At 40.1% G+C, this 25,630-nt stretch overlaps 1 protein-coding gene across 1 annotated transcript; it reads right to left on the bottom strand.

Annotated features, from left to right (window-relative positions):
* Positions 1–739: 739 nt before the first annotated feature.
* LOC130165087 (complement C3-like) lies at positions 740–24,905 on the bottom strand. The gene is given in 40 exon segments (XM_056370020.1): positions 740–975; positions 2,054–2,198; positions 2,663–2,746; positions 2,864–2,956; positions 3,285–3,371; positions 3,681–3,783; positions 4,090–4,179; positions 4,305–4,395; positions 5,647–5,695; positions 5,859–5,940; positions 7,795–7,880; positions 8,251–8,401; positions 8,968–9,063; positions 9,159–9,318; positions 9,419–9,494; positions 9,643–9,849; positions 10,562–10,651; positions 10,739–10,802; positions 11,075–11,287; positions 12,242–12,381; positions 13,237–13,325; positions 13,431–13,545; positions 13,979–14,047; positions 14,830–14,959; positions 15,397–15,552; positions 15,718–15,909; positions 16,012–16,089; positions 16,092–16,111; positions 16,229–16,328; positions 17,290–17,436; positions 17,616–17,752; positions 17,890–18,007; positions 18,266–18,368; positions 18,512–18,599; positions 18,705–18,787; positions 19,150–19,238; positions 19,675–19,769; positions 19,965–20,127; positions 20,266–20,461; positions 22,721–24,905. Coding segments are annotated over 40 exon segments (4,482 nt in total). The 5' UTR covers positions 22,798–24,905; the 3' UTR covers positions 740–845.
* Between the last annotated feature and the right edge of the window lie 725 nt (positions 24,906–25,630).

Raw genomic sequence — 25,630 nt, 5'->3', positions numbered from 1 at the left:
TCTCTCTCTCTCACACTCACACACACACACACTCACACACACACACACACACACACACACACACACACACACACACACACACACACACACACACACACACACACACACACACACACACACACACACACACACACACAGAATCTCTGTTTAGAAATCGTGTTCATTCACAAAATCATATCACAAAGAGTGTGTTCTTATGTATAATACACAATTTATAGAAGAGCATTTGTCATGTAGTAGTTTGTTCATTTAATACTGTAAGTTCATACACAGTAGTCCTTAAGTGAAGCAGACATTCATTCACATATTCTGTCACCTGGTGTGTGTATGTGATTCATTGTCAACACAATGTTTGTCTTTTACTGTAAATCGATTGTGAACAGCAACATTTAATAAACATTTCTATTAATTATGTTGTTGGTAAAGGCTAACATATAAATAGCCTTGCAGTTAATTACAAATTCTTGCAAAACCTCCATTAATGTGTTCTTGTATGATTACAATACTGTGCATGTTGCCATTGTTAAAATTCATATGAAGAGCTCCACAAAGACCTTTAAAATTCCCCAAACTAAGTGTTATGGTAGTATGAACATCAGGAGACTATTGATGTGTTAAGTGATTTTCGAAACACGTGTGTACAAGGAAGTTATTGAATATTTTAATAGTATCTGTTTTCAGCATTGCACCATACTGATGGCAACTACTGTACCTCAATGATGAGACCATGACCATTAAATAAAGGCTGTTATACATTTTAATCAACAGAATACAGTATAATATTGAGACTTCTGCAAGTCATATAAGTTTTACATATTAAGAATAATGCAAAGTGCAAAGTTTCATTACTGCAAACATGCAGGGGCATTGAACTCCCGAAGGGTAACACAGTTACATCTGTGTTGGACAGCAGGACACTCTGGGTCTGTGGGCCAGTACTCAATCCAGTTAGAGGCTAAGAGATCATACTCATACCTGCGGAGAACAAAATGAAAAACACAGTGGGTCTTCATGTAACCAGGTATTTGTTCATAGGGAAATAGGATTCATCGAGGTTGCCTACATGCAGTTTATTTATTTATTTTTATGATCTATTCTACAATCTATAGTATGTTGCAAATAATAAAAAAAGATCAGAATTATCATAGCAACTATTGACGTGTCTTCTCCCTCACAAAAAAAACCCTGAAATATTCAGAGCTCCTTTCACTACAGTCAGTGCAAGCAGTGGCAGATAATTCACTGTGTTTGTTATTTAGCATGCATTGCACAGAGGTACAAAGAGTGGCACAAAAGAGGTGGGAGTTTCATTCAACTGAGGCAGAGCAAAGTCAGTTTTTAATATTTTTGTACTAAATGCGTCTTAGACATTGTGCTTAGAATAGATGTTTGAAAACCAGGTCTTTCATTTATGTCACTCTGCAGACATTCGTCAGTTCTCATCTGTCAAACAAGGCAAACCTTATAGGAAGGAAATGTACCTCCATTATGTCACAATGCTAAACTATGTAAATAAATTCAGTGAAACACTCCCCTGCTTGTAGATGCATTTAATTAATTTAAATTAAATTGCAGAAAGGGGGGATAAGGCTGTCTGTGTGTAAGTATATATTGATATAGATGATTCTGATAGAATCAATTATTATCAGCTGCTTTGTACTGTATGAAGTCCTCTATCAGTTAAATACATTTGTGCCGCCATCTGAATGTAGCAGGACAAGCAAGTCTGTGGCCTCCAATTTGAAAAATGCAAGAGTGTATTTACCTAACCAACACATCTACAGATATATTCTATTGCAGTCAGTAACCTGTCACGCTGATGCACGCACATGACCCAAAATTGCATGAGTGCGTAAAGATGTTCCACTTTGTACACGTCATTGCATTTGTGTCATTATTTAATAAATTCCTACATTGACTTACAATGTAGGCATACTCTCTCAGGTACAGTTTATAGTATGCAGTAACAGAAAGCAGGGAAATGATAATGTTTAAATGGTGACAATATTACAAGGGACACACACACACACACACAAATACAGAACAAACTTACATTTGACTTTGGGGATTCCTGCGAATATTTTTGTCTGTGCCCATTAGAAGGTAGGTTTTGCCTACAGTCAGTTCTAAAGACTGCCTGCATTGTGGATGACTGGTGAATTTGCGCAATTCATTAAGAGGATTCACATCAGTATATCCTGCAATTAAAGTATATGGAGAGGAGAGTACAGGAGACCATAATTAACTTTGTCACAGGTTTCATATAGGATTATTGCTGTTGTACTCTCAAACACATTGTCCATCGAGACATGCATACATGGGTAAGAATTCTGCCTGGCTGGAAACAATCTGGGAAGTTGTTATGTCACTTTGAATCATCTTAAAGATCATTATCCTTACTGACTTCCATTAATTACAAAAAAACTATTCTGTGGGGGTGCTTCGGTAGCTCGGAACCTCATAGGCTTGGTCCTAACCGCAGCGGCCCTTTGCTGCATGTCATCCCCTCTCTCTCCCTGGCTTTCCTGTCTATCTCTCACTGTGCTATTGCAATAAAGGCAAAAGTTCTCAAAAAAAAAAAAGTCTCTGACATACTCTTGGACATTTCATGTATGCATGACTCAGGATCTTCTGGGAAAGGAAAGAAGAGATTAATACCCACCTGACTTAATGACCTTTACTATCTCCATTGTGTAAATGTCAACAGAGGAAACTTGTTCAAACCCCGCCAATCGTACTTTGTACACTGAGAGGAGACAAGTTTAAGATTGTTAGCTCAATAGGTGATCACTCACTCACTCACTCACTCACTCACTCACTCACTCACTCACTCACTCACTCACTCACAAACACACACTCTCACCATAATCTGTTCTGTATGCCGCCGTGGACTCACAAGCCTTTACAGCACGGCTTTCATGTCTGGTCTTGTCCTTTTGCAGCTTACTGCAGTAGCCTGGAAATGTACAATGGGCACAAAAATAATACACAACAGGTGACTCAAATGAATGAGCAATTGTATGTTTATGCCTGTAGCTTATGTTATAATCTAAGTCGTGTGTGTTTCTGTCTTTTACTCATTTTTTTCATAAAGCCTCAGACCAATGAACTGTTCGTGTCCAATCAGCAGCACCTGTCTCCACAAGTATGACGACACCATTCTCAACTCTCACCTAAGATATCTTTAAACTGCCTTTAAATCCTACACTCACCCAAGAAACAATTTTACACATTCATTTTACAAATTTATTTGTAAAATCAGGAGATTTTGTCATCTTGTTTACCTTCACCGCATATGCATTCTTCATTTCTACACAACCTCATTAGCTCTCCACTTCTCTCCGGGTGGTAAAATTTCACACAATGTGTCTCTGCAACAGGGAAGAAAGATATTAGAAAAATATTGTGTTGACTGATCACTGAACACTGATTGTGTTGATATTATTGTATAATATAATATATATAATGTATCTTAAATGTATCCTATTCTACTCTGTCATATACATTCAAAGCTATTTGTAGCGATAAATAAATTGTTAAGCTACAATGAACAGGCATGGTCATTTGTTAATTATACTGTATGTCTCTCTTGAGACTCAGTGTCATATTATTCATAGACAGACAGCAAAGAAAACTAATCGAAGCACGATGAAGCAATATAGAGTGTCTTTGGGACATACGGTCATAATATTCATAGACAGACACAGCAGCTGGATGTAAGACATCCACTTTCAGCGTCCGATGGATCCTAAAAGCGATCTCTTCTGGTTGAGTGTGAGAAACCTGAAGATTGATCCAACAAAGGTACAGTATGTGAGAGAGAGAGAGAGAGAGAGAGAGAGAGAGAGAGAGAGAGAAACACAACTTCATTTCACTTGTTACACAATGGCAGCCCTTGCTGTCGACAGGTTTCATGGTGACTTTTTTCTTTGGTAGAATAGCTCTAATGGAAACTGTTCACAGTGATGTCAGCTTAGAGATAAGTTAGAATACTAAAATAATCTGTATTTCTCAACCTGCAACATACTTGAATCAGAATTTGAGTAAGGGGACCAGAGAGAAAAGGGGATAGAAGGAAGAAAATTCAACCTTGTCCAGGTAGATGATGAGTGAATCTCTCTCTGACAGGACTGAGGTCATTTCATAGTTTGCAATTGTGCGAGTACGATTTCTAGATAACTAAGCACACACAAACACAGAGAGAGAGAGAGAGAGAAGGTTTCAAAGTCAGTGTTACTGGTTAGAACAAACAAGATAAAGAGGATTGCGTGACCCTGTGTTTGTAAATTTGCGTGTAATCTTACTAAATCCAGGTCTCCTTTGTTCACAGTGAAGCCAGTTGGCAAGCCAATATCCAAAACCGACATGGCTGCATCACGCTCCGTGTCATTATACCTGTACACAGAATGGATGGAAAAATTAAGATAATGACATGAAAGAGATGGGTGAGGCGAAAGCAAAGCACTTATCGAATTTAAAATCCAACAACCTTTACAAATCTTTTAAATGTTTCAAATAGGGTGAGGGTGATTTAGAGCTGCTCATAGGAGAGACAGCAGCAAAGACAGCACTCAACCCGAGCTGATTTCCCATGTCAACTGAGGCTGACATGGGAAATTGGGGCACAGGGGTTAGGAAAATTACAACTATGGCAAGAGTGAAAAATAAACCACCGAAATACAGGAACGGGTCAAAAATTGAGGTGGTGGTGGCTGTATGTTGCCATGTAACTGTGACACTTGTCAGTCACACATCATTTTACAGTACACTAATAAGACATAACAAGCAGTACTTTGTATCATTACACAAAACAAGAAATAACATGGTCTTCATTAGATAGTAAACAAACACACTAATTAGACACCATACACCTAAATTATGATGTAAATATTAACCCTGTATATAATTACATATTAGAGTCAAAACAATGGTCAGACACTTTTTACACAAAATTAAAGCCAAATAGGAGACTGTGATACACTATTAGAAATAATATACAATATCCTATCAGATCCAAAATATGCTACAGTTAGACTCTACAAATAATGGTGAAATAGAAAACACATTTAATACGACCAACATGGGCCTATGATAACTTTGTTAGACAACACAGGCTTCAATTAGACAAAATTAAAATGCCATGTTATATCCTGCAAAACCTTTATAATAGTGACACAAAACACTGAGAGCTCAGAGGACAATACATTTGTTTGGCCTTTATTCAAGTTTCACTTTCTTACTGGGTTTTTTGTTGCTCATTAGAAGAATACTGTACCGTAAACTAAAGTCAAACCACATCAGGTCACATCTGGGCGCTCCTTTAAATGACATTTGTAAGCCTGGATGTTGTGCAGAGTCCCTGGAGGTGGTAGGTAGTGATACTTGTTCTATTCATGTATGTCACAAAGGCTATGGAAGCTGCCAGGGCATTGCATCTTCATTTCTCAGTTAGACACCTGTTAGACTCTCTTAAGAGGGTAATTTGCGACACATTATAAACAGAGCTGTACCATAAACTAAAGTGAAATTCATGTCTAATCCTGTCCAATAAGTGTCTTACAGTTGGAAATAAAAGATGGATGTCACTTAAGTTAACGATACAGTTCAGTTGTAATGTGAACAAATTACTCTCTTGATTGTACTTACAAAACCTCTATTCTCAGCTTGTATATCTTCTCATCATCATCCACGTTCTCTGGAGGAGAAAAACATTAGGTTTAGTTTATTAATTTTTCTCAAGAAAGAATACTTTGCAGAAAAAACAAACAAGCAATTGACCACACAAATACAAGCAAGGCAGACAGCTAGAATAAAAACCAACAGCAAAAGACAGAGGGACATAGAGGAAAACAAATTACCTGGGAGGATCTGCACAGACAGGTTAAACTTCTCACAGTCGCTCTTCTTTTCACCAGGCAAATTATAATATGTCGACACCATCTGTCAGACACAAGATTAACTCTGAATCAAATTTGGTGGAAGGTGTTACTTCTCACTTAATATTTTAATTCTCAAAATCATTTATCGTATAATCTAAATGTTTTAAAGTCAAAACTTTTTATTCTGCCACCAGTGGATCCATTATCCAATAGATCCCGCTCAACTAACTATTCAATGGCAATCGTACACCTATTCTAGATTGACTATATATATGTTTGTCTAGCGTCTTTGTCCATTTTGACCCATGTAACATTGTGACATGTTGGTCTTCTCACACTTTACCGTGCTATTTTCCCTTTTTTTCATTCAGAAGTTTACTTCCCTTGTTCTGAGAACCCTTTCATTCAGCTGAATTGATTGATTGATTGATTGCAAATGAGCAGGTTATAACAGTAGATTATATCATAAATACCAGACAACAAATCTTAAGAGTTCCCTGATGTAGTCACTCTGTGTTCAGTGCCTGTATAAGACTTCTTATATATGTTCCGGTGGCCCTTGGGGTCCTAAATCGACGACCAGACAGAAGCAGCTCGAACTGATTGTAGTGGATGTAAGGTCTTTGCAACTATGTGTTCAGCCTTCCTGTGCACAGGACAGCAATGTGACCAATTCTGGAGAGCTTGTTTTTGCATTTTGCTCTGTTGTCATGAACAGAAATAAGTGCACCCACTCTTTGCAACTGCTGTTGTCATGTCGTGCGCACTCAAACATGAACCAATGCACACCGCACAGCACACCCACGCCATTCCAACACTAAAAAGCAACAACGGAGCACCTCGGTGGTTCAACTGGTGGAGCGCATGCCATCAAAAATTAACATTAACTGCACGTCATCTGCAAGGCTGAGCAGCAACACAGTATCCAGGACTTATAATTCCTCCTGTGTAGGCTACTGTCTTAAAGCAGTGAGGAGGAACTGGGATTACTGATCACAGTCATCCAGGCCTTGATTTTTGACTGTGCCACTGCCGCGGCAAAAGAAGTGGCAGGACCGCAACTGTCAATGGTGGCTGCTGTCTGAGCACCACACATGTGGGCCCTGTCGGTGAGGCTAGTCGTGACCTGGTTGTGAGGGGACAGCTACAGGTAGAAGGTACGATATTAAACTGGGTTCCAGTGGTGGGACAACAAGAAAACCATTCTCCATGCCCCGCTGAACCTTTGTATAAGGGTCATAGCAACCTGGTGCCCTGGAAATTCCAGGGTCGGATGCCACCTCAGTCAGGAAAGGATGAAATGCTGGGAACGCAGCCACACAGGGACACGTCTGAGCTCCTGTTGGCCGCATGTTGTTAGCAACTTGTGCTGGTGGCTCTGGTGGCCTGTTGGCCACTCTCTTAATAATGTATGGGAGGTCCCACTGAAGCAGCCTGAAGGCTGGTAGATTGCTGGTAGGCAGAGGCGGTGGAGTGACATCCTGCTGAGACTAGCCTCAGTTCCAGTCTCCATGTGTCCGACTAAGAGGGGAAAACCAGGCGGCGAGCTGAGTCAGAGAACTCCTGCCCTGCTCCGAGCCAGTGAGATCCAGGATGTTCAACGCCTCCTCAACAGTGAAGCTAGCACGCATCAGCTGTTTGGAGAAAGTAACAACTTCATGGAGAGTCGCAATGGCAGGCAGCCATTCGGAGGAGGCTATCCATATTTTTAGGAGGCTTCTTGGTTTACCAGATCTCATGACTGGTCTTATAATACATCTATGGTTACATTGAAACAACTTCTGCACTTCCGCACCCACACTCAGAAATTGTGAGCACACAAAAGTTTCACGTGCGCACCAGAAACTTTCCTTCACCAAGCCTTCAACTGTATTGTTCTTTTGTTTTTTGTTTTTTTCCTTTTTTGCACGCTCACCTTGACCTTGACGAGAGCAAGAAGAGCGTAAGCTGTGGCCTCCATTGTGTAAACATGACTTCCTGGTACAACCCAGTGGGAGAACTCTATAGAAAACACAGATGAAAACATTTTATAACAAAGCAGAACCTGTGTGATACAGGTAGGTACAGGCCAGTGGGACAAGTCTAAGACACACACACACACACACACACACACACACACACACACACAGTTTGCACAGCTAGTGTTGTTGTGTCATTCAATGAGGAAAGCCTACCCTTAACCAGGACATCAGAAATTACTTTTGCTCCGTTAGAACTGAGCTTTAGTTCACATGAGGAATACTGGTCCCAACAAGGACAGTGTTTATACAGGAAAAGAGGTAACAAAAACGCATACACAAACACACACACAAAAGTAAACACACAGTAGCTTTTGTTTGTGATCATGTATGGGAATATTATGTAAGGAAACCTTGGGAGGCAAACGTGTAGAGGATCTGCTGGTTCAGTTTGTTTTCATTGGCCAGGGCGTATGATGTCATGGCAACAGCATAAGAGTTGACTAGGCTCGGCAGGCGCCCCTCCAGGTAGGCCACGGCTTTTTCTACACTGCCTGGCAGAACCTGGACGGAAGGAGAAGAAAGCTAATGAGGAGACATAACTACATCCAGAAGATTAGTGAGTGGCAGAGCCGAGCTCCAACTCAGCAGATTATGCAGAGTCATTGGGACAACGTTAAAGAGATGTTGCTTCTAAAATGTCGATTTTCAATGCCATGAGCATCATAAACAAAATCCCATTCACATCCATTGCTTTGGGTTGCAGAAGAAGTCATTCAGACAGGTATTTGCAGTAATAATTTGGATGGTTAAAATCTGAGCAGTCTGGGAGCCTCGATACTTCTAAGGGCAAGTGGAAAAATATGTTTGGCTTAAAAATGAATTGACAGACTTCACGATCACAAAGGAGTAGTTTTAAAGAGTTGCCGGGGGTGGGGGACAAACAATGAAAGCTGGACGTGCTTTAGTTAAGTCAACACACCTAGGTTTACGTACATAAAGTCATGGTGTTGCCTGCAGGGTACAATAGTCAGCGCGCGCCTTGTTGACTTGTAGAAAGCCACAAAAACAAAGGAATAACAAGAGGCAAAAGGAAGTGCCTCTGTATTGTAAGCAGGTGAGATACTCACATTAACAGTGGCAGCACACAGTGTGCGTGACTCCTGCATGGCGATGAGGCAGAAGGCTGTCATGGAGGCATCTGAATCTTTGCCACGCACATCACCCTACACACATACACACACATGCAAAGGTGTCTTTTTTTTGTTTTTGTTTAGCAGCAGGTTTAAGGAACTGGTGTAATTGAAATCAGGTCACACACCGTCATCTCTCCGTGAAATATAGGCCCGATTTCTCGAAACATGCCATCAGGTTGCTGGGCATTGAGAATCACATACTTGACAGCATCGCAGATCACGCTGCTTTCCACTGCAACCAGACTATTGGCCATGGCAAACACCTTGGCGACATAGGCCGTCAGCCTAAGAAAGGAGAGGGTGCAATTGTTGAGTTTTGTTTATTTGCATATGAAATACACCCATCCTCACATAGTCATGGTTCATGGATGTTTGCATGCCTCACCAGGTGCTACTTGGGTGATTGGGAAATACAGAAAAAGATCCATCTTTTTTACGGTAGGCAAGCTCGTTCTGGTAACCTGTACACAAACAAAACAACCTTTTTACTGACTGACATTCAGGTTTCTACTGAATCTTGTCCATTGGAGTCCTGTTTAATTGGGCTCCTCATTTTAATAAAATTTGTGGTACCTGTACTAACAAATGCATCTGTGTGTGTGAGCTTACCAGTCTTGATGTGTTCGAGGGCTTCATTACGTTTCTCAACGCCCACAGTTTCCCACTGGTTGGTTTTATCTAAATACATGGTAGCAATGGCAGGCATGGTCATGTGTATCATGTTGCCCTCTCCAGTCCCTGACGGCCGATAGATCAGACTACCCATTGATTTCCCACCAATGACGTCCTCCACCAGCCCACTATGCTGCCGTTTTCCTGTGTGGACACACAGAGAACCCCATAACCAGTGAGGTAGTTATTTGCAAATGAGAGGGAACAATATAGTTTGCAGCAATAACAGTTAATTATGCAGAAGAGTGTTCCTGCTATGGTGCATGGTAAGGGACAAAATTAAGACTCCCAAGAAGTTACTGTATATCTTTGCTAAAGCCAGCTACTGATCTATGTTATATATATATATGTTATCATAAAGATCCTCCGATATCAAAGAAAATGCTGCTCTGCCCTAAACCTGTAACCAAGGCACTGCACCATCATGTTTCTGTCACAACATGCCATTGAAATAGGCTTCTCTATCATGGTCTTTATTTATTAACTGTGACAATGAGAGAATCGTGCTAACACTCTTAGTGTTCAGTGAGAGCAGATGCAACAGAGCTTTTACTGTGAAAATCACAAGCCACGTTTCCACATCTGTTTTTCAGTTATCTTAGGTATGCTAGTGGTTAGCCTAGGAATGCTAGAGGTAAGACCAGCAAAGTCAGTTAAACTTATCCAGTAGGTTACTGGTTACACCTCACATGTATGATAAGTTTTGCCACTTGCATTTTCTTCCTCTATTAGTTTGCTAAACATCTCATATCATTCATGTGAAATTGCTATTTCAAACTGCAATTCAGTATAATTAGCCACATGATGAGACTGATGAGCATCTTTAGGTCCATGAAGATAAGTCACTTGAGCTCACCTGTCAGATACATAGTTGTGCTCATTGGTGTGTTTGGAACCATATGTTTACGAGAAATGTCACTTCTGATTATTTCTTCTTGGATACCGTCTAAAGGACGAGTTAGAAGATTAGCAAATAAAAAAGCAGATGTTGCAATATTTTTGCTCATTGAAGCTACTTCAACACAAAACTTACCTACACCTTTCTCAGCAGGGTTTAGTGTTATAATACTTTCAGATTTTGTTAACACACCTTCAGGCTGGAAAAACAGCAGTTAATAAACACAACAGGAATAACGACTATTTTTTAAACAAACCGCTGACCACTAGACAAAAGCTTACATGTTACAATACTTCTCATTGTTTTACCATGTGTTTCTAACTATTTCCACATTAATATCAAAAGCCTGATACACACACACACACACACACACACACACACACACACAATAAAATAAAATAGTGTCAAAGATCTACAACAATTTTGATCGTCAAGGTAGTGGCTAGACAGTTAGGGGTTGGTTTCTCTTACCACCACCCTCAGCATCTTCATGATTCCATCACTGAGCGACGAGTCTTTAACAACTGCTTTGACCTCAATGCGGAATTGTCCTTCCCTCATGGGAATAATGATGAAGGGTACAGATCGGGTGGTTTCAGGCTGAACCACGACCTCATGACGATACCTTGCACGATTTGAAGCTGCACTGCACACATGCTCCTCCTCAAGCAGTTCCACAAGCACCTTGAAAAAGGTAAAGAGGGAGAGGTGGTGAATGAAGACTGAGATAAATTTCTGATGGTGACAAATCAAAGAAAACTGAGTAAATGAAGGGAGAAAAATGATTGAATGCAAATGTTTTCAGGGCATGTGGAGTCATCAAATGGTTCGCGAGTATGAAAATGATGTAAATTAAATGCTCTGGCACTCAGTCTCAACCTAATTTAACACCTGTTGGATATTTTGGCATCACCATCACCACAACACACGGACACAGTTCTAGGATAAGGATCAAAATGATCAGTTTAGGTAGGAGAGCATACCCAGTTTAGGACAGTGACAAGAATAACCATATCTACCATTAAAGCAAGTGCCCAGGTGAGGTCCTGTGTAACACGTTCCCAAAGGAACCTGATGCCACTGTGTGTGTAGCAGGTCTTTTGTTTTTTCAGAGACAGATTGTTGTTTCGACAACAGCAATAAGTGTCTGTGCAGGAACAATGGTATTAAATCTGTCTCTGATGACAAAACTCAAAACTGTGATGCTGCGCACAGCCGCTGCACCTGGCTGTTGTTTGCCAAGAAATAGTTACAACACAGAGCTCCCTCTAAAACTACAAATGGCATACATGCATGAAATTAGATTAAGCAAATAGGTGATGTGTTTTTTTTTTTTTATGTTGAACAGAGCCAGGCTTGCTGTCTCCCACTGCCTCCAGTACTTTTGCTAAGCTAGGCTAAAGAGCCAGCTCACTGATATGATATTAAAAGAATAAGAACATTTTCCAAAATGCTGAACTATTTGTTCAAGGGAAGATCATGAGTATGAAATGTGGTGACAGGCTAACAGAGGATGAGTGTGTATACCACTGAATGTCAGTGAATCATGCATAAATTCAATGAAAGTTGCACTGCACATTTTTGTAGAAAACCTTGCCATCTGTCCTGAAACACGTAAGCGAAATAGCCCAGACTTACGATAGCAGGCTCAGGGAAGTAGTTGTGGAGGACAGCCTTAATTTCCAACTGCTCCCCTTTTACAGCAGAGTACGGCAGTTTGAGATCAATGAAGAATTGCTTCGAAACAACTGCCTCCAATGGATTGGACACACAGATTCCTTAAAGACAAGAGAAAAAAATAAACATTAAATAAAAGAATAGGAAAAGACAGAGGGGGAGAGAATGGCGAGCGCATCAGTGACATGGAGAAACCTTATAATATAAAAATTTGTTTAAAATCTAAATGTGTGACTTAATCCCCAAAGAGCAGAATCCTCCACCAGAGTTATAATTCTACCATATCTTGCTCATGCAACCTACTGAAAGTCTTGACCACTAAGTGTCAGTCTGAGTGAAGCTCGCCTGAACTGTGAAAAACTGCCTATGGACCACACAACCCGTGACTCATTAAACCAATGAGACGAAGGGAGCCATAACCTTATCCTGTACTAGAAGAAATGGTTATTTTTGTCATAATCCAATATCTAACACTTGTATGTGTACATATTTTTAAAAAGTAGAAATGGAGGAATGAAAGATAAATCAAATAAACTAAAAAGAGATTCAAATATATATGTAGCACTGTCGCCTCACAGCAAGAAGGTTTCGGGTTCGAGTCCCGGCTCGGACGCGGGATCTTTCTGTGTGGAGTTTGCATGTTCTCTCCGTGCCTGTGTGGGTTCTCTCCGGGTACTCAGGCTTCCTCCCACAGTCCAAAGACCATGCAAATGGGGACTAGGCTAATGGGATACTCTAAATTGACCATAGGTGTGGCTGTGAGTGTGAATGGTTGTCTGTCTCTATGTGTTTGCCCTGCGATGGACTGGTGACCTGTCCAGGATGTACCCCGCCTCTCCCCCGAAAAGATGCTGGGATCTGTAATCTGCCCAAAAAAAGCCTTATAATCACAAACAATGTAAAGAAAAAGAAAGAAAATGTCAAATTCTGCAGAAAGACAAAAGAAGAGTCCTCACCATGAGTTCTTGACAGACTAATACCGATGATCTGCCAGGTTGTGATTGAGTCAGATAAAGGAAATCTTTTCATAAATGATGTGGACACACTGAAACAAAACAAAAATGTGTTGTCAGATTCAGTTGAGCAAATATCATCCAGGAAACATTAGTAGTGGTATGGCTTTATTGTGCGTCTATTTCTGTTTCCTCACCAGTTGGGTTCTTGTCCAGGGCAAGCAGGCAGTTTGATGGTTGACCACAGCCAACTTTCAGGGAATATGGTGCGAGAAACAATTTCATTGCTTCTGTCTTCCAAATCTTCTTCTTCTAAAGTGTCATTAAAATGGTTACTATTTTTCACTGGCAAGCAGTGATTGTTTTCTGATTACAAGTATGGCAATGAATGTAACCACTCCAGCTTTTGCCCAGTTAGAGGTTTTCCTCCTTCCTACCAGCTCGCTGGCTTTCCATCTTCTTTCAACAGATCAGGAAGCCATTGCTACAGGCTGAACCACCAAAATTTTTTGAGTGACAGCAGGGAAATTTAACTGTTTTTGTATTATAGTACTCATGATCATGTTTTGGGCTGAATTATTAATATAACTTACCATTTAGACGAATAATACATAGAGGTGAAATTACTGTATAAAATTAAAATCACTCACTGCCACATAGCATTAGAGAGACACACATTTTGAAAGTCAGATATCCTAAAAAGCCTGAACTGTCATGCAGCAGTTCAGTAGTTGTTGGGTCTTACCCAAGTCTGTTGTGACTTCCAGTGTCCTGCTGGCTCGTTTCCTCCTTGTGGGGGATGGACACTTCAAATCTGGAAAGGCAAAAAAAAAAACTAGCTTTAAAAAAGAACCCAGCAAATATAAACCCACTCTGAAAGGTATCTTGTGATACTGTTAAAACAAGGGAGAGGTAATTTGACACAGTAGACACAGCAATGTTCATGTTTCTGTTTGCAAATTATTACAGAGGTAGCTTTACTGTTGTGTTGCTTCCAAGTCACTGCTAGTTCATGGTCCAAAGTGTTGTGTATAGAAGTATACAGCACACATATGAAGCGATCTGTAAGTCAGTGGACTGACTTAAAACAGCTTGGACAAACATTTTACACCAAATGATCGACGGGAGCACGCTCTAGCAAAACTTTCGTGATTTTATTCCGAGGGAAATTAGTCTGTGACAGTGAAATCGCTTCAAAAGTGGTTTGGTGTATGGCTGGCATAAAGCATCTTCAGTTGTGTGTTTGCCACTAGCTTGCCTTTACAATGCTTAGATCAGTGGTTCCCAACCTTTTCCAACAAACAAACAATGAAAGGAATTTTCTTTTTTAATGCTGTTAAAGATCATTTCGTTTTAAGATATGTAAACACCTTATTTGTATCTTAATATTTTAATCTTAAATTTTTTTCACCAAAGTTGTACTGTTTTGCAAATAATTTGTCGGCCCACTTGAAATACCTTTGCGGCCCTCAGAATTGGGAACCTCTGGTTTAAGGATACTTCAAGATAATAATAAGCAGTGAACGCAAACGTACCTGTATAGAATGAGACTAGTAAGGAGGAAAACAGTCAGACTTCAGAGTAAAGTAGTGTCACCTTGTCTGTAGGGAGTCCCAGAACCAGTGCTCGACTCAAACAACAGCCCGGCATCGAAGAACACACCCATACTGTCTGCACCTCCACCGGGTGTGCAGCCTGTGTCGGACTTCTCTAGAGTGTCCCAGATCTGAGCAGGGTGGAAATCATTTACACACTGACATACAACCAGACAAGGCTTACTTATACAAGATAAAGTCCAAATCAACAGAAGGGAAAGTTATGAATCACATATACTCTTATTAATGTAACAAAGTTGTTTTTCTGTTTGTCTATTTTAAAAATCAGCAATCAAGTATTGAAGAGGTGAGACAACATTCATGCTGCTAATATCACCAACAAATTTTCAAATTCTACGCATTTCCAATATTGATACTCGCTTGTCATTGAAAGGGTGTAAGGGGCTGGAGCCTTTACCACACAGATAAAGGGAGAACATACAAACCCCACACAACAGAGCCCCTCTCCAGCCAGCAGGCTCAAACCACCGTGTCACCTCAGTCGACACACTGTGGTCTTAAATTAACTTAAAAAAATGTTAGGGGAAATAAAGGATGAGGACATTGCCTTTTTCTGGGTGAGGCGGTGCTTGTTATTCAGGAAGTAGGTGACTTTGTCAACTGCCACCAGTCCCACTGTGGCCCCTGGATCTCCAGTGACTCTCAGACCAAATTCCCAGCGAGGCTCATAGGACACGGCAGGTCTCGATGATTCCAACGTCAGCTAAATGTGAAGGGAAAGGCAATGAATGAGAATGCTGTTTTGTACTTGTTAAAGCAATTACTTGAACTATGTTAAATACAGAAAACAATCATTTTTACTTTGTGTGTCTGTTGTTTGTTCACTTAATTAGTTTAATGTTGTTAAACCAAGTGTTGTGTGTCTCACCGAGCCCATGCAGGAGTCCTTGACATCCACCCAAACAGAGTCTGATACCACTTCATTGTCATTTGTATGGTAGTAGGCTATGATGCGGAACGATGGCAGCATTTCTTTGGTGATGCGAAATACCAGGGAAATCAGTACTTGGCCTCTATTCCTGTAATGGCCATGTTTCACCAGCTGACCTCTGCTCAGGATCTACGGACACAGATCTACACATCAGCACTTACCCGCTAAGTTGGTCATAACATGCAACAAAAATAGCTGTGTATATGTCCACATGTTCAAAATATCTCTCACCAGGTATGTGACATCAGTGTCTTGATTATTTAACTCCCTGCTAAAGATGAAGTTGATTTTCAGATTGTCTCCTAGCTCTCCAGCTCTGCTGTATCCACACCTGCAAAAATGACATTTTGTAGTGAGTCTTCAACAGTGAAAAGATCTTGTACACGGTGCATACTTTGCTGTCACCACCTTGTTTTTTCATCTGATGTTATTTCAAGACTTTCTTTACCTATGTGGATGTAGTTGTTGCTCTTAGTTTTATATGGGAGAGCTGTCATGGTGGCTGATGCTTGTCTTTCACGTGAAATACCAGGATCATTGGTCCTTGCCTGCAATTAGAGACACACACAGGTAAGCATACACACACAGTTTTATAAGGAAATATAAGATAAGTCCTACAGTGGGGAAATTCGCAGTATTACAGCAGCAAATTGGACAGTAAGAAAGAAAAACTGCAAAATGTCAATGTCAAATACTTAAAAAAAAAGATATAACAAAAGAAAAGAAATATTTAGATATAACAAAAATAGCAGCAGATAAGGGATATCGTATAGATGGTTTATGGATAATTATTGCACATGGTGAATTGTCAGTCTTTGGTGTGTATGATCGACCATGTGCAGTGTTTGTTAAACACTCTGACAGCAGCAGGGAGGAAAGACCTGCGGTATCTCTCCTTCACACACCACAGCTTCAGTAGCCTGTCACTGAAGGAGCTGCTCAGTGCTGTCAGAGTGTCCTGCATGGAGGGGAGGGGGGTGCTCCAACTGGGATGAAAGTGTAGCCAGTCATCTTCCTGTCGCCCACTACCTCCACTGGGTTGAGGGGGCATCCCAGAACAGAGCTGGCCTTCTTTATCAGTCTGTTCAGTCTTTTCCTGCCAGCAGTGGAGATGCTGCCGCCCTAGCCGACCACACCGTAGAAGGTGGCTGATGCCACCAAAGAGTCATAGAAGGTCCTCAGGAGTGGCCCCTGCAGTCCAAAAGACCTGAGTCTCCTGAGCAGATAGAGTCTGCTCTGTCCTTTTTTGTGAAGTGCATTAGTGTTGTCAGTGCAGTCTAGTTTATTGTTCTGGTGTCCACGATCTCAATATCCACTTCCTGAATGTTCACCGTTGTGAGAGGAGACCGTTTGATGAAGCTAAAAACTGGCACAGAGCTGTGAAGTGGATTTTAACGCTGCTTGATTTCACTGTTGCAAGTGAATATCAAAGAAGTGGATTAATATAGGTTTAAACTTCCATTTGCAAACAGGCTGTAATGTAGAAAAGGGTTTTTTTTGGAGACTTACAGTGATTGTCAGACTTGAGCTTTGTGGCATTGTATTGAGGTCAACCCTTGCCATGCCGTTGGCATCAGTGAGGGCAAGCACATCACCTGGATCCACCACCACCTCAACACCTTTGGCCGGAGTTTCATCTCGATTCAGAACTTCAACCTGCCATCGAACAAAGATACAGCTGAACAATCAGAAAACATCCGTCTTATTAAAACATGATGTAATAGTCATTAATGAAGCAGTATGTGCACCAATAATGAGTCGTTTTTAAAGCAGTATTTTTGAGGATTTAATCATCTTTGGTTTTTTTAAGGAATTTATTTTTACTGTCAATCTACATAAATGTTCATGTAAGTAAGTAATTCACCGCACGTTATTCCTGGTTTGAAATATTTGGGTGATTTCTTGAAGTGGACGGTGTAGGGTGACGTGACAATCTGAATACCTCCCAACTCTGCCTGCACCATTTCACCACCTGTTATGATAGATGCAGATCACAATCATGTATTTCAAATACAATTACAATTTGATCCATCTTCAAAGCTCTACAAATGAAATTTGAACCTGAAAAGGCTTCGGTCCCAAAACACAACTCAAGTCTCTCTTTCTTACCGTTCTCCGTCAGCACACTGACAGCTACAAATATGGAATCCCCCACCAGGTTGTTGATGTGGAAGGTCTGTGTGATGTGCGCTCTCTTCAGCGTGACCACTCCTTCACCTTGCACGATCTAATGTTACATAATATAAAAACATATCTTGAAATGCAGTAAGTGGATAGTTAGTAGTTAGATTCTTTTAAGTACTGAGGCACAGAGATGAGGCAAAACTGTAGAACAAAAGGTTTGTGTTTGTCTAATCTTTTAGTTTGTGTTTGCAAGAGAGAGAGTGAAATACAAGTGTCAGACACAAACAGTACAATACAGACTGACCAATCAACTGGCAGATTGATGGACAGAAACACAACAAAAATATATGTATGTGCTCACCGGCACTCTTTGAATGGAGTCAGGAAAACTCTTCTTTTGACCCTCATGCACAACACCAAATACCACGAAGGCTGTCCCATCCACCTCTTCACCAAACAGATACCTAAAGCCACAAGAGAAGGACATTTTATTTTAACAAACTACAACAGGAAGAGTTCCAACCTCTTAAAAACATTATTTATTTTCTCCTCCAATACGTCTACTAAAACTTGTTCTCCAAAGCCACAAAGTAAAACTTTCACATACGTAGCTTTAATGTTGATGGTGAGCTGTGGACTGTCCACGTAGAAGAAGGAGCTCGTAGGTATCACTTTCACCTCAAAACTGGGCAGCACTGATAAATTAAATACATTTTATTTTGTGTCCAACATCAGGTCAAAATAAGTGAATGCTTTATAGGTTTTACAGTAAATAACAGTTCGGGTGAAAAGGGACTCACCGTATTCTTTGACCTCAAATTCTGCAGAGTAGCTTTGCTGTGGGTTGCTGTGAAACCTGGCCACCACTTTCCAAAGCCCGAGACTACACACACACACACACACACACACACACACACCACACACACACACACACACACACACACACACACACACACACACACACACACACACACACACACACATACTAAGGATTCACAGTGTCTCCTCATCTTGTTCACCTTGTATGACTTGATAATTTTTTTATTAGTTGTCAAAACACTGAATAGGCAACATTACCTGTACAACATTACCTGTACTGTGCTGTACTGTACTTACTATAAACATGTTAAAATACACTTAAAATATACTAGATACTTGTCATTTAATTGAATTGAATTCACCTGTTACTGTTAAAATGTAAACAGAATGTAAAGAAATGTAAATTTAATTTCATTAAATACTCACCTGACAATTTCACCAAGTTGATAACTTCCTGAGTGGATTCCCGATTTCAGAGAGACAGTGTCAAGAGAGAAAATGATGTCCTCAGGAGTCTAAACACAAACAACGTTGAGCAACCATTAACAGTGAGCCTAGCCACTTCACAAATGCATGTAGTACAACCATACTGCAACAAAGACTTTTCAACAAATCTTTTGTCTATGATCCATGAGTCTGATCAGCGCCTTGATTGACACTTGGCTATTGTTAAAAATTTCTGTCTTGGTTTAGAGGGAGATGCTGCCTTCAAATGCGGAAATCAGTCCCTAGAGGATATTTAGTTTCACAGTGAGTGGTGGGACACCTGTTACTTGAGACCCACATGAAACCTAACATACTACTGTAGGAATATGGTTCACTGAATGTGTTGTTGTAATTTTAGATGAATGGAGGAGACGAAAATGAAAGTAGGGAAACAATCTGTTGTTGAGCAGTTACAGATGATTATAATATTACTTTTCATTCTGTGCTTAAGTTGAAATACAATACCACAATCTCGATGGTTACGGAAGCATAAGTACTGGTTGGGGTATCCCTCTCCACAGGCTCCATGCGTGGTGTTACTGCAAACATCCTGAAATGAACTGACAGAAAGAGAAAGAGGTTCATGTTACTGTAGTTTAAAGTACAGTCATTCATTTACAAACATGAAAAATGCATTAGTCCAACTAATCTAAATAAAATCATACTGTTATATATTTTCTAATGTACGTTGTTATGTAGAGACCCTCTGACAGAGATGGGAGTGTTTCTCAGCACTGATGTAATACTGGACTCACCTATACTGTTTGGGGTGTAGAGGGTCTTGTCAGTCTGGATGAAGATGTAGCCGGACTGGAACGACACTAAGACGACTTTCTCAAGCAGGCGGTCAGGGAACTGAGCTTGCAGGTAGACACGCTGCTTCAAGGTTGGATCTTTGTTGAAGTCTTCTGCAGGAATCTGAGGCCAGTTTGAAGAGAGACGTGGCGTGTGAGCAGCAGGACGGGTGTATATGATGAGAATTTCTGAATTCTACACCTCTTGTTTGAGGTCATGACAGAACATGAAGCCAAGTAGGAGAAACAGTATTTCATCTACCGTTATTTGTCCAAATCCCTGGAAGCGATCTGCACTGGTAAGGGTCACATGTATGGATGCCAGCATTTTGGTTTTGGTTGGAAAGTTCATCACGCTGATATCGACATTTATGTCTCCTCCGGTGCAGTCTTGACACTCCACAAAGATGTTTTCTGCTGTTCCTACACGCAACAAGTTGGGGGCAGACATCACCTTCCTAGGGAGAAAGCGGAGACAGATATAGAGAATGTGGTACTGCTTTCACAGAGAGAAAATTTGAAGTTTAATTTTATATGCATATTCATGTTTGAAAGTAAACACCACATACATTCTACCAAGACCTCTGAGGCTAAACGCAACCACAGTGGTGCTTTGAGCTAAAGGCTAAGTACAGCTTAGGCTGGTAATGCAGGTATTTGGTCATAAACCAAAGTATTGGACAAAATGATATTTTCACCTGATAATGGTACAATGTCCAATGATCACAAAGTTATTAGGACTGATGAGGCATGAATGTGTATACGAACTTCCACAGAAATCCATCCAGTAGTTGTTGAAGTATTTCAGTCCAGAGTGTTGACAAACCAGCATTGCAATCCAGAACACACATGAATTATTATTCTATTCGTTTGCTCTTGGAGCATGTCAATTTATTATTTAGAATAAGTAACTTCTTAAGGAAAACAAAGAACTTAAATGATGTGTGGTGGAAATGTAGAAAGTGTAAGGATAAGATGAGGACAGTCAGATCCAGCATGGACTTTACACTTATTGAGTAATATATGTATTCTCTTGACCAAGATCCAGTTGGATCCAGTTAGAATCCATTGTTAGAGTAAAACATTTCATAATTGTTTTGGCCTCTGTTTGCTGAGTCTGTTCTTATGCAAGCTCTGGACAAATGTTTGTGCAATTTACTGGCATTTGAAAGATAACAGTTTGCCCTTATGTGACACAAAAACAAATTAAATGGATTATAGTTAAACTAATACTCCCAATTATAATAATAATAATAATAATAATAATAGTCTCATTTATTATCCTGTATCCTTTACTGCTAATAACAAATGCAGATAATCTCTGGCTTAATTGTTGCCCACAATATACCACTCCCCTACTACTAAAGTACATTTTCTAATATAGTGTTACAATTCTTAGATAAATTGATACAGTACATTATACAACAGTTAGTTCCAACCATGTAATTTGATTGGACGAGAGGCATTCCATGAGGGCTGCTACAGAGTACGACAACTCTGGGACTTTTAACGACTTGTATCACTCCCCTTCACAGGTGTTCTATTAACCGTTAATGCACATTACATTAACGGTCGACAACAAACTTTGCAAAAATTTATATATTTCCAGAGATAACATCTGAAATAAATGATATGTATGGTCGTCAGAAAAGGATGAAGGGAAGAAGCCTGGATACTAAAGCACACACCTGAGGTAACATGTAGCCAAAGTAGCAAGCTAGTGTGCATTGTACCCCCCACCCCCACCCAGTGAATTCCTGCCACACCTTTTTGTAACTCCAAATTTATTACAGTATCAAGCTGAGAAATTGTGTCAGTAGGATTGAATCCACTGAAATTGTGTTTCTAGATTTTTACATTGAGACATGCAATCACTCAGAATCCAAAACGTGTTTTGCACAAAGGCTACTTCCACCAAAATGTATGTTCTTGTGTTTCTCACAATGCACATGTTCCTGAGTTTATTTTCCTGGTTGCCTTGGAGAGCTTCAGAAATGTCTACTCTGCTCCTGTAATGCGTATGAGCTCAAAGGATTTGATTTGAGTTATACAAGTTGATTTGACAAAAAAAAAACAGAGGTACTACACACTCATACATGTATGAAATCTTGCAAATTTAGGAACTATTCTGGAAATTATAATATAAATGTAAACCTCTTCTATACGGTCATAACATTTCCCCAAACATAAGTAGGCTGTTGCCTTCCTCTGATGTGGTAATTACAGTATATAAAATTAAGATGTCTCCGGTGGTGTAAATGTGGGTCATGAATTGGACAACATATAAATAATGCCATTGGTATCAGTTCTTTTGGCATTATTACAATATCAGATCACTTAGAGATATAAAACATCAGCATTTAAAAGATTATGACTGTTCACTTTATTTTGGATGAACAGTTATACACAATGAACCTTTTAATAAAACACTGGGAAAGTAATACAATCAATTAGAAAAGCATTGTCACCCACTTTGGTCACGACAACTTACAGTAATCAAACACTGGGCCATTTAAAGATTACAGTATACATTTAAATTCTGTGTGAGAGCAACAAGAAACATATGGATGTGGAAAAAATGGACAAGAAAATCTACAACATTTCACTTAAGTTTTAAAAGTTATCATAAAGCAGGGGGGAAAACATGTCAGCTGTTTTGACCTCAAAGCAATTTTGAACAGACATTCAGGGTATAAAAGTAAAATAGTTCTACTTACAATGGAGATCCAACAGCCAGATAAGTCAGACAGGAGATGGCCAGAAAGGCCAGCAGCCACAGCTGAGTCCAATTCATTGTCCTACCTGATCCAGCATCTGCTATCAGACTAGACTAGACTCCCTCTCTGCAACACTCTCCTTTTTATCTAATGAAGTCCGTCCTGCTGTAGCTTAATTCTCCTCATTATTGACTCATCCAGGTTAAAGGACAGGTTTGCAGTGTTTGAGGTCTGTCTTAAAACAACAACCAGGTGCCCATATGAACACTACGACAGTTTATACAATTTAGCACTTTGCAATATAAAATCCGCAGTCTTTGTTCTGTGCAAAAATATATTTAAAAGTTCATCTGATGTTATTATGAACCCTCTAGTCTTTGAAATTTAATGCTTTTAGCACAACATTCCATCTTTTTGTGACTGCTATAACATCTGTGATATCTGGTATATAAATCTGGCATTGTTCAGTGACTTTACAGTGAGGTTTACACCTTTACACCACATCGGCAGTTGTTGCTTCCCCTATTCCTAGACACATTATGAAACATCATACTCAGAAAACCCACTTCCGGGTGCTGTAGAGACTCGTACCATCCAATCCGGTACGAGTCGGATCTATCTATCCATCTATCTATCTATCTATCTATCTGTCTATCTATCTATCTACTAGTCTTTTTTGCTCATAGGAAGGTTCCTTACTGAGTGAAATGACCCAGAAGTGTCTCAGCAGCAGCCATGATAGGAGCTGGTCAAATTCTCTAAAGGATGAGGAAAGGAGCTTTAGTGCTCCCAACCTATCTCCAAACACTGGACCTTCTTTTACGCAAGTAAAGGAGAAAATGCCGTCCCATAATTCCTTGCCGCCATAACATGTAAAGAGATGCACCATTGTAGTGTCACCTCGGCAGACCCACGTAAATGTAGAAACAACAGAGCAGCTGTTTTATGTTTGTGACACGATCTTGAACTGATTAAAATTTTTGTCTGATCGACTGAAGCCCAAATACATAAATATATATTTATTCTCTTTCAAATCTGTTAACACTTGTATAGAAATGTCACACGTGTATGTCAACAAACTATATACTTGTGTCTGAATATAATTTCTTCAAATTTCTTGCAACTATTATTTTACTGGCTCAGCTTTCTTTATTTGTATATTCCTTTCATTTCATCTTATTTCAATATTTCAATCCTGTTTGCTCTGTTTTTGTGGTTAGGAAAGGAGGATTTATCTTCCATGTGTTATAATAAAGTTAGTTTAAAAAAAAGCTTAGTTTAAGTGCAGTCGGATTCTCTCCACGCTGAAATTGTCTTTTCCCGAGTCCTTATGAATTCTCCTTCACATCTTTCCTTGATCTCATGGTGTTTTTCATCAAGGTCAAGGAAAATGGGTTAGGAAAGGAAATTATTTTGACTTTTCGACTGCAGCCCTGGTCTTTCATGTTTAGGCCATGTGGTCACAGTGACCATTTTGAATCGGTCATCTTGCCTTTGTTTGTGTCCCCACAGACACACACACATATGTGCAGAGCTGCCAACTCTCACGCATTGAGCATGAGACTCACGCAAATGGTACCCTTTTCACACGCTCTCACGCCACACCTCCAATTTCTCAGGCTGGGGCAGCTATTTCCATCGTAATCAGACTGCAATTATATTTAAGCTGTAGTAAAGAGCCCCTGTATAGACATATACAGTCAGGCAAACTAATGGCCATCTATAGTATGTAGTAGACATACCTGGCCTGGCATCAGTCACAAGCCGTTAAAGAAGTTTGGGCAGTTATGGACCCAAAATTGACACTCTGTTACACTTCCCACCATCAACCTATCAAACTCATAGGAAACAGAGACAAAGGAACCTTCTCTCACAAACATGCTTTTAGAAGAGAGACGCTGAACCAGATCAGGGGTCAAAGCGTCAGCTCCAGAAGATCTGAAACGTGCGGCAGCCCCCAGGGGATAAAACAGTCGTGATCAATTCACACATGGCCCTAAGCCCCCGGCTCTTAGCTCTGAGCCAGTGTATGTTCTCTTTACAAAGTTAGTATATTCCTGGACCCTGTAGTGTGTGGGAATTACCTAGAGGAGTGAATGTCTCTCACTGACTCACTCATTGAATCCATCGTGTCAACATACTGAGGTTGTGATCTTTGTCCACCAGGTGAGTGATACCTCTGGTTGCCAGGAACTGTTATTTCTATGTTTATTTGTTAATGGTTAGGGTTTAGGATAAGGATGACTAGAAGTCCTGAAAAGGCAAATCAGGTGAATATTGCCAACCTCTACTCAGTAGAACTTCAATCCTTAAATTTAGATTATTGATATGGTAATTTTTGATATAGTGATTAAGTTAAGGGGTCATCCCACTGTCTATGCTCAGCCCATGTTCCACATTAGTATCAGTGAGTGCAGATTAATAGGACAAGCAGTTCTCGAACTGTGCCATCACATAAAATGTAAGGTGTGACTTTAGACAAAACATCTGAGAACCACTGAGCTAGATTACCAAGCTAAAGAGCCCTCTCCTTCACCAACCTGGGCCTGTAGGTAAGTCACTATCACTGATGTCCTGTTGTTCCTCCACCTCCTATAGCCTTGCCGGCACCTCGTTGCCTCCTTCATCCTTTTTTCTTCATTTTATTTTCAAGGGCTTTAATGCATGATTTTAATGACTAAGGAATAGATTCAGGGCTATGTTTTTCTTCTTATATCTGTATAAAATAAATATTTGAGATCCGGGGCTATTTGTAAAATATTTGGGGCTTCAGCCCTCGATGGCCAGGCTAATGATGCCTATGGATAGAACAGTATCCGGTAATAGAGGACATAAGCTTTTGCTATATGCAGACGATATGCTTCTTCATATATGAAAACTATATCACCTCTGACAAAGATCTTGGAACTA

The sequence above is a fragment of the Seriola aureovittata genome, chromosome 3 (genome assembly GCF_021018895.1).
Source record: "Seriola aureovittata isolate HTS-2021-v1 ecotype China chromosome 3, ASM2101889v1, whole genome shotgun sequence".
Classification (NCBI taxonomy): Eukaryota; Metazoa; Chordata; class Actinopteri; order Carangiformes; family Carangidae; genus Seriola; species Seriola aureovittata.
Note: the sequence above shows the minus strand (reverse complement) of the source record. Positions and strands in the feature narration are given on the sequence as shown.